This window comes from Silurus aristotelis (assembly GCF_946808225.1).
Source record: "Silurus aristotelis genome assembly, chromosome: 17".
Lineage (NCBI taxonomy): Eukaryota > Metazoa > Chordata > Actinopteri > Siluriformes > Siluridae > Silurus > Silurus aristotelis.
In genome coordinates, this window is record NC_139590.1 from 24,729,117 (window position 1) to 24,739,116 (window position 10,000).

The 10,000-nt window shown below is 36.8% G+C and overlaps 2 protein-coding genes across 2 annotated transcripts in view; one reads left to right on the top strand and one right to left on the bottom strand.

The window, feature by feature from the left end:
• Positions 1-1,139, top strand: part of fam83fa (family with sequence similarity 83 member Fa) — a 15,894-nt gene extending 14,755 nt beyond the window's left edge. Inside the window, exon 5 of the mRNA XM_083566520.1 lies at positions 455-1,139. Within this exon, the coding sequence (XP_083422646.1) occupies positions 455-504 (50 nt within the window). The 3' untranslated portion in view covers positions 505-1,139. The remainder of the gene's footprint in view (positions 1-454) is intronic.
• A 1,593-nt stretch (positions 1,140-2,732) lies between these two features.
• cyth4a (cytohesin 4a) overlaps positions 2,733-10,000 on the bottom strand; it is a 19,132-nt gene continuing 11,864 nt past the window's right edge. The window contains exons 9-14 of the mRNA XM_083566533.1: positions 5,721-5,869; positions 5,510-5,621; positions 5,250-5,326; positions 5,081-5,152; positions 4,660-4,814; positions 2,733-4,494 (exon numbers count right to left, since the gene is read on the bottom strand). Coding sequence (XP_083422659.1) covers positions 4,398-4,494; positions 4,660-4,814; positions 5,081-5,152; positions 5,250-5,326; positions 5,510-5,621; positions 5,721-5,869 — 662 coding nt within the window. The 3' untranslated portion in view covers positions 2,733-4,397. The remainder of the gene's footprint in view (positions 4,495-4,659; positions 4,815-5,080; positions 5,153-5,249; positions 5,327-5,509; positions 5,622-5,720; positions 5,870-10,000) is intronic.

Here is a 10,000-nt window from a genome sequence, read left to right on the forward strand (position 1 = left end):
TTTAAAATGAGAAACAAATGTTGGGTGAAAGGAATGTTATCATTGGTAATAATCAGAAAGCAGGACAGATTGAATACGATTCCAGAGCCGTGGCTTCAGAATGCTGACTGCAGTGAAATATTTACACGTCAGATCTGATAAAAGTCTCCACGTGTTTGCAGTGAGGAATCCACTGATAGATCTCATTACTGAAGCTCAATATTTATATCAAAAAAACTTTTCTGCCATAAATTGGTTTCATTTTTTATTTATTTTTATTTTTTTTTACTTCTAATGATCTCTGAGGTGGAACTAAATGCAGGAGAGGAGATAAACTGAGTGTTTGATTATTTCCTTCTGAGGCAGCGTTTCTTCAGATGGTGTAAGAGTGTGAAATGGAGTGAAGCAGGTTGAAGTTTGCTGGCAGGTTTTTCTGAGTGTTTAGTGGAATAATGCAGCCTTTGTTTCTTTTCAGGCTCCAAAGGACAAAAACGGAACCAGAAGAAGTCGTGCATCCAGTCGTGAGATCTGCAGCTACAGGAGAAGACAGGAACATCAACACCTGTAGAACATGGACACAAACACATCCTGATATAAATGTAATGTGAAATGAAATACACTTTATTCTGTTCGAAGGGAAAAATTGTGTTGGACTCAAAATGTTCACAAGAACAAAAGCATTCAATCCTTAAACATCAAACACACAGAATAGTGTGGAGTGTGAGATACACGCCACAGAGCAGAAGGTTCCAGACTGGTGTGTGTGTGTGTGTGTGTGTGTGTGTGTGTGTGTGTGTGTGTGTGTGTGTGTGTGTGTGTGTGTAAATGTAACAGAAGATCAGTCGGCTCATCAGAGACGAAGCTTCACCTTAGAGATGTGAGAAAAAGTGTTGAAGTAAATTGAGGAAAATGTGGAGATTATTAGCATGATGATGGTCATGTGACACTTTATGAGACTTTGAGTGTGTGTGTGTGTGCGTGTGCGTGCGTGCGCGTGCGTGCGCGTGCGTGTATGTTGATGCACTGGATAGACTTCAAGTAATGTAAATTTTTTTTTAACTAATTTTTAGCGGCTGTAATATAAATGATCAGTAGCACGATGCACATGTTCTCATGTTCTTCACTATGTTTAAGATGAATTTAATAAAAATATGAAATCAGATCAAAATTTTTATCAAATATATGAAAGTTCTGTTGTATTTATGGGACGTGGACATTATTTGTTTTGCCCTCAGAATATGTCCTGTAGGTGTGGCTCACTTTCAGTCCCCACCTTTGTTTGACCACTGAATTGCCACTGAAGCGAACACACGTGCACACACACACACACACACACACACACACGCACACACATACACACACACACACGCACACACATACACATACACACACGCACACACACAATTAACCTACTTAAACAAACCCTGAAGTTTCCTTCACTAAATGAATCAGAAATGTAGATGTTTCTCCTCATGTGTTATATGTATTTATGTCCATCTGCTCACTGAGTGGGTGATGCGTGAAATTCTGACTTTCTGAAAGCTGCAGAGAAAATGAACGAAAGACGTGCAGCTGGATTGAGAGGAAGTGAAAGAAGGTGAAGCTTCAGACCACAAACAGTTTCAGTTTTGCAGATCAGATCCGCTGAAGCACTAAAAACATGTTTGACTTGGTGTGTGTGTGTGTTTGTGTGTGCGTGTGTGTGTGTGCGCGCGGGGGGGGGGGGGGTGTTATCTCTAACCCCGTTTTATCTCGGTGTGTTTCCACATTCCTGAGTTTTCACTGTAATGAGATGCACAGAAGAAACCTGGTGTCTGCAGGTCGTTTTCAGAAACACAAAATCTCTCAGGATGAACATGTTTTTAATAAATATTAAGCGTCATTTTTACCTCAAACTCATTAGAACCTCAACCTTCTGCTCTAAACCCATTTCTACTGAATATTTTGTCCTCATTAATCAGTCCAGACTGCAGAAGAATTGAAGGAGATCCACTCGTACGCAGTGTTGGAAGAGCTTCATCTTTAGCGTGTGATGATGAAGATTGATGTACCTCAGGGAGGATTTATAAACATTAGTCATGATTGCGGCTTGAACACATTTGGAATGGAATAATGGTGTTTCCACTTTCAGTGAGATGATGTGGAGTAAAAATGGAGCACAAATGAGTTCTCTGTGGTTCAAGATCAGGAACAGGAGTTTTTGTATTCCTCAGGAATGGAACGTTTACTCAGAGCATGGATTCAAACACTTTCAATACATTAACAAACCAATGTTCTACATATATAGTGTTACTTTCTTTAGGTCTTTTGTGGAACTCTGGAAAAGTCCACCAGTGATCATTCCAGGAACATGTTTAATTCACAGGGGGCTGAAAATCTTCAAGGTCAGTTTTCAGTATCAGACCTCAATCATGGATCTTTAATACCTGATTCTTTTTTGCTGATGCACAGTAAACCACAGATTTCACAACTTTATGGAGAAATGAGTGAGACTATGAAAGTTATGAAATATAAAGCCTGAGAGATGAAACCTGGGAGATAACCCTGAGAGATAAACCTGAGAGATAAACCTGAGAGATGAAACCTGAGAGATGAAACCTGGGAGATGAAACCTGGGAGATGAAACCTGAGAGATAAACCTGAGAGATGAAACCTGGGAGATGAACCCTGGTAGATGAAACCTGAGAGAGAAACCTGGGAGATGAACCCTGGTAGATGAACCCTTAAGAATGTGCCTCACAGACCCGAGACACTTTCTGCATTAACATATTTAATGTTTTAATCATTTCATTTTAACAACTTGTCCCAAAAAAATACAAAACCCGGATTTGGAAAGAAAACTCTGAAAATAAAGTATGAACCACGTGAGCGACCCAAAGAACAAAAACAAAATGGCGCCCACTGACGCGCCTTTTATAGAGTTCGGTGGGCGTGGCCACAGCGTGCGAACTGACGGCTGATTATTAGTCAATAAAGTTCACTGATTAACTCAAATCAACAACGTCGTGTAGAAATATTACACAAAAATACACAAACTTGAATCAATTTAAACGCAAAAAAAACTATTAACTGTTGCAGAAGAAATAAAAAAATAAATGTGTATAATTTATACAGTAGGGTTTTGAGGGCGGTAATGTGGTGGGACATTGCCACCTGCTGGACATGAAGGCTTACTACAGGATTAATGATTGTCCTAATAATTGCCTTAATATAATGATACTGATTACAGACATAAAAACAGCAGGTTTTAATTTAAATATTCGTTTCAAACTTATTGACTTCTGCTCATTTCCTGCTAAATAAACGTGTTTTCGATGTGAATTTAGCTGCAGTCTGATAATCATGATGATATTTCTGTTTTATGTGTAAGTAATTCATTAATGCGAATACAGTACAGTCGGTATTTACAGAACACTGCTACCTGCTGAACACAAGTGTTTACTACACTATCATTATTATCATGCAAATGCTGTACAGTGCAACTTGTTTAAGACAACAACAATTAAGACTTAAAACAACAAGAAATACACAAACACACAACTAAAATGGCGTATATTTAATAAATTATTCATTTCTATATACATAATATCACTCAAATTGCACATCTTTAAAACTTGTCAGTGACAAAGGTCCTTCATTTCACATCATTTTTTCCCACAACTTTTTTTTTGTACATTTAAACACAAGCTTGTGAATGCGACAGACAAAATATAAAGCACTTTGACATCACAGACTGGTGTTCATTCCTTTATATTACAGCAGCTCCAGGACACAGGTTTATATTACAGTCACTGCTTTAACACCAGTGAGAACACGAACCTGTAGCACATTTAATGTAACTGTTAATGATTCACAACATGTGATTGTTTAATGAGAGAATTTGGTTGATGGTGGTGCGTTGTGCCGTATAAGAGCAGGGAAACACTCGGGGAAGTGCTGTTAGAAGGAACTCATTCATAGTTACCATCATAATGTAAAACACAGTTTACACACATTTCAAACATGAACAAACCACAAACACGTTTCTACAACACTGAAAAATAAAAACACATCAGCTGAAGAGTTTCTGTACAGAGTCTAACCCTAACCCTAACCCTAACCCTAACCTTCACCTGGATATCTTCTGGAACATCTAAATTTATCCCTCAGACTAACACTAAACAGAGCGCTAAACTAATAGTATGGTTAATGCTAATATAAAGGGCAGAGAGTGAGTCGGTGAGTCGTGAGTCAGTGAGTCAACTACAAAAATAAATAATGAAATAATTCCTTCATTTTACCAAGAACAGACCACACAGCAGTCCACCATCAACCCTCAGCATGACCTCAGAGGGACCTCAATCACCTTTGTGCTCCTCGTTCCAGTCACTGGTCTGTGATGAAGAACAGAATGATGAAGGACAGCACTCCTGTGAAGGTCAGTTAGTGCTCTCTGTGCTGCTGTTGTTGTTGTTGATGATTTTCTTTTTGCGAGCGGAGACCAGATCATAGAAGGGATCTTTAGTGATGCAGGCCCTGAGGAAGAACAAACAGACCGAACACATCCAAAACTTCAGAAACGACTTGTACAGAAATAAAGAAATCTCTATAACTCAATGTTTTTCATTTACATGTAGTTACATGTGTGTGTGTGTGTGTGTGTGTGTGTGTGTGTGTGTGTGTGTGTGTGTGTGTGCGCACCTGATTGCCTGGACCCAGTCGTCTCTTTCCTCAAAAGATGAAGCACTGATTCTGTACGACTGGTGTTTCCCAATAACCACTTTACCATCCGGGTCTGTTTTACACGCCTTTATCTTCTGTCCCTTACTGTGAGGGAGGAAGAGCTCGAAGCAGAACTGTACACACACACACACACACACACACACACACACCGGATATTAAAGCAGTGCACTTTTTAGCAGTACATTAATAATAGCCACGCCCATTTCCACAACTACAGGATGCTGCTTTTCATTAAGAAAATATTAAAGAATAAATATTACTATGTGACACTTGTGCTGGATTATTATGGGCAGTAGGGGGCGTGAAGAGTCCATTTCTTTTTTTTTTTTTTTCTTTCTTTTCATTTTTTTTTTATATGTGAAATGATAGGGTTGATTACCTGTTTGTTCAGGTCGTCCACCTCTCTGATGCTCAGGTTCTCCAGAGGAATGATCCCTTTTGGTTCTTTGTCCTTACAGAAGTAATCCAGAGATTTGATGTTGATGCTCATTAATGTTAGTGATCATGTTTTTACACTTCAGTGTGTTGATGATGGAAAAGTAACTCACAGTTGTGTACTGGAAGTAGTAAAGGCAGCTGTCTGTCAGAATAAACCACCTCCTCTTCCAGGTTTTCACTCTGCCTCCTACAGGACAGGATGTGTGTGTGTGTGTGTGTGTGTGTGTGTGTGTGTGTGTGTGTGTGTGTGTGTGTGTGTGTGTGTGTTTGTGTGAAGAAATTAGTCTTTAAAATTCATGAAATAAAAAAAGAAATCACAAACACAGAAATGTGTGTATCTGTAAAGAGAAGATGTCTGCGTGTATCTCACCCTCTTTGAGCAGCCAGCCCTCTCTGTCAGGGTTAAAGAAGGTGTGTGTGAGATCATTCCCATCATCCACCGGGATCTTAAACGGTTCATTCTTTATGCTCTCATACAGTTTCTACAAGAAACACACACACACACACACACACAGTGATGAGAGATTCAGGTGTGTTCTGGTTCTCTGGTTAGGGAACTGGTTGAGGAACTGGTCACTTACTGTCAGAAGGTCACTGGGAAGATCTCCTCCATGGTCAATGCCTCGATTCATGCTGATGAAACGTTCCAGAGAGGTCTTCTCCTTCACATTGGGGTTGTGCAGGCTGGTGTTCAACATGATGATGGCGAAGGACAGAATATAACACGAGTCTATGATGAAAACACACACACACACACACACACACACACACACACACACACACACACACACACACACACAGGTTCTCAGCATCACTTTAAGTGTTCCTATTTTATCTTACAGTTCTACATTATAGAATTCTACATTAAAGGGTTTTATATTATAGATTTCTAAACTGTAAAGTTCTAGAGTGTAAGTTGGTATATTTTAAGGCTGTATATTTGGGGTTCTGTATTAGGGGTTCTAGAGTGCAATTTGCTATTTTTTAAGGCTGTATATTTGGGGTTCTACATTAGAGGTTCTAGAGTGTAAGTTGTTATATTTTAAGGCTGTATATTTGGGGTTCTGTATTAGGGGTTCTAGAGTGCAATTTGCTATTTTTTAAGGCTGTATATTTGGGGTTCTACATTAGAGGTTCTAGAGTGTAAGTTGTTATATTTTAAGGCTGTATATTTGGGGTTCTGTATTAGGGGTTCTAGAGTGCAATTTGCTATTTTTTAAGGCTGTATATTTGGGGTTCTACATTAGAGGTTCTAGAGTGTAAGTTGCTATATTTTAAGGCTGTATATTTGGGGCTCTATTTCAGAGGTTCTAGAGTGTAGGTTGCTATATTTTAAGGCTGTATATTTGGGGTTCTATTTCAGAGGTTCTAGAGTGTAGGTTGCTATATTTTAAGGCTGTATTGTTAGGGTTCTCTTTTAGAGGTTCTAGAGTGTAAGTTGCTATATTTTAAGGCTGTATATTTAGGGTTCTACATTAGAGGTTCTAGAGTGTACGTTGCTATATTTCAAGGTTGTATATTTAGGGTTCTACATTAGAGGTTCTAGAGTGTAAGTTGCTATATTTTAAGGCTGTATATTTAGGGTTCTATATTAGAGGTACTAGAGTGTAAGTTGCTATATTTTAAGTCTGTATATTTAGGGTTCTTTATCAGAGGTTCTAGAGTGTAAGTTGCTATATTTTAAGGCTGTATATTTTGGGTTCTATTTTAGAGGTTCTAGAGTGTAGGTTGTTATATTTTAAGGCTGTATATTTGGGGTTTTATTTCAGCGGTTCTAGAGTGTAAGTTGCTATATTTTAAGGCTGTATTGTTAGGGTTCTCTTTCAGAGGTTCTAGAGTTCAATTTGCTATATTTTAAGGCTGTATATTTAGGGTATTACATTCGAGGTTCTAAAGTGTAAGTTGCTATATTTTAAGGCTGTATATTTAGGGTTCTACATTAGAGGTTCTAGAGTGTAAGTTGTTATATTTAAGGCTGTATATTTAGGGTTCTACATTAGAGGTTCTAGAGTAAAAGTTGCTATATTTTAAGGCTGAATATTTGGGGTTCTACATTAGAGGCTCTAGAGTGTAAGTTGGTATATTTTAAGGCTGTATATTTGGGGTTCTGTATTAGAGGTTCTAGAGTGCAATTTGCTATATTTTAAGGCTGTATATTTAGGGTTCTATTTTAGAGGTTCAAGAGTGTAAGTTGCTATATTTAAGGCTGTATATTTAGGGTTCTATATTAGAGGTTCAAGAGTGTAAGTTGCTATATTTAAGGCTGTATATTTAGGGTTCTTTATTAGAGTTTCTAGAGTGCAATTTGCTATTTTTTAAGGCTGTATATTTGGGGTTCTACATTAGAGGTTCTAGAGTGTAAGTTGCTATATTTTAAGTCTGTATATTTAGGGTTCTTTATCAGAGGTTCTAGAGTGTAAGTTGCTATATTTTAAGGCTGTATATTTAGGGTTCTATAGTAGAGGTACTAGAGTGTAAGTTGCTATATTTTAAGTCTGTATATTTAGGGTTCTTTATCAGAGGTTCTAGAGTGTAAGTTGCTATATTTTAAGGCTGTATATTTGGGGTTCTATTTAAGAGGTTCTAGAGTGTAGGTTGTTTTATTTTAAGGCTGTATATTTGGGGTTTTATTTCAGCGGTTCTAGAGTGTAAGTTGCTATATTTTAAGGCTGTATATTTAGGGTTCTCTTTCAGAGGTTCTAGAGTTCAATTTGCTATATTTTAAGGCTGTATATTTAGGGTTCTACATTGGAGGTTCTAAAGTGTAAGTTGCTATATTTTAAGGCTGTATATTTAGGGTTCTACATTAGAGGTTCTAGAGTAAAAGTTGCTATATTTTAAGGCTGAATATTTGGGGTTCTATATTAGAGGCTCTAGAGTGTAAGTTGTTATATTTAAGGCTGTATATTTAGGGTTCTACATTAGAGGTTCTAGAGTAAAAGTTGCTATATTTTAAGGCTGAATATTTGGGGTTCTATATTAGAGGCTCTAGAGTGTAAGTTGCTATATTTTAAGGCTGTATATTTGGGGTTCTGTATTAGAGGTTCTAGAGTGCAATTTGCTATATTTTAAGGCTGTATATTTTGGGTTCTACATTAGAGGTTCAAGAGTGTAAGTTGCTATATTTAAGGCTGTATATTTAGGGTTCTATATTAGAGGTTCTAGAGTGTACGTTGTTATATTTTAAGGCTGTATATTTGGGGTTTTATATTAGAGATTCTAGAGTGTAAGTTGCTATATTTTGAGGCTGTATATTTAGGGTTCTATATAAGAGGTTCTAGAGTGTAAGTTGCTATATTTTGAGGCTGTATATTTAGGGTTCTATATTAGAGGTTCTAAAGTGTAAGTTGCTATATTTAAGGCTGTATATTTAGGGTTCTTTATTAGAGTTTCTAGAGTGCAATTTGCTATTTTTTAAGGCTGTATATTAGGGGTTCTACATTAGAGGTTCTAGAGTGTAAGTTGCTATATTTTAAGTCTGTATATTTAGGGTTCTTTATCAGAGGTTCTAGAGTGTAAGTTGCTATATTTTAAGGCTGTATATTTAGGGTTCTATATTAGAGGTACTAGAGTGTAAGTTGCTATATTTTAAGTCTGTATATTTAGGGTTCTTTATCAGAGGTTCTAGAGTGTAAGTTGCTATATTTTGAGGCTGTATATTTGGGGTTCTATTTAAGAGGTTCTAGAGTGTAGGTTGTTTTATTTTAAGGCTGTATATTTGGGGTTTTATTTCAGCGGTTCTAGAGTGTAAGTTGCTATATTTTAAGGCTGTATATTTAGGGTTCTCTTTCAGAGGTTCTAGAGTTCAATTTGCTATATTTTAAGGCTGTATATTTAGGGTTCTACATTAGAGGTTCTAGAGTGTAAGTTGTTATATTTAAGGCTGTATATTTAGGGTTCTACATTAGAGGTTCTAGAGTAAAAGTTGCTATATTTTAAGGCTGAATATTTGGGGTTCTATATTAGAGGCTCTAGAGTGTAAGTTGCTATATTTTAAGGCTGTATATTTGGGGTTCTGTATTAGAGGTTCTAGAGTGCAATTTGCTATATTTTAAGGCTGTATATTTTGGGTTCTACATTAGAGGTTCAAGAGTGTAAGTTGCTATATTTAAGGCTGTATATTTAGGGTTCTATATTAGAGGTTCTAGAGTGCACGTTGTTATATTTTAAGGCTGTATATTTGGGGTTTTATATTAGAGATTCTAGAGTGTAAGTTGCTATATTTTGAGGCTGTATATTTAGGGTTCTATATAAGAGGTTCTAGAGTGTAAGTTGCTATATTTTGAGGCTGTATATTTAGGGTTCTATATTAGAGGTTCTAAAGTGTAAGTTGCTATATTTAAGGCTGTATATTTAGGGTTCTTTATTAGAGTTTCTAGAGTGCAATTTGCTATATTTTAAGGCTGTATATTTAGGGTTCTATATTAGAGGTTCTAGAGTGTACGTTGCTATATTTTAAGGCTCTGTATTTGGGGTTCTATATTAGAGGTTCTAGAGTGTACGTTGCTATATTTTAAGGCTCTGTATTTGGGGTTCTATATTAGAGGTTCTAGAGTGTATGTTGTTATATTTTAAGGCTGTATATTTAGGGTTCTATTTCAGAGGTTCTAGAGTGTAGGTTGCTATATTTTAAGGCTGTATATTTAGGGTTCTATATTAGAGATTCTAGAGTGTAAGTTGCTATATTTAAGGCTGTATATTTAGGGTTCTATATAAGAGGTTCTAGAGTGTAAGTTGCTATATTTTGAGGCTGTATATTTAGGGTTCTATTCTAGAGGTTCTAGAGTGTAAGTTGCTATATTTTAAGGCTGTATATTTAGGGTTCTACATTAGAGGTTCTAGAGTGTAAGTTGCTATATTT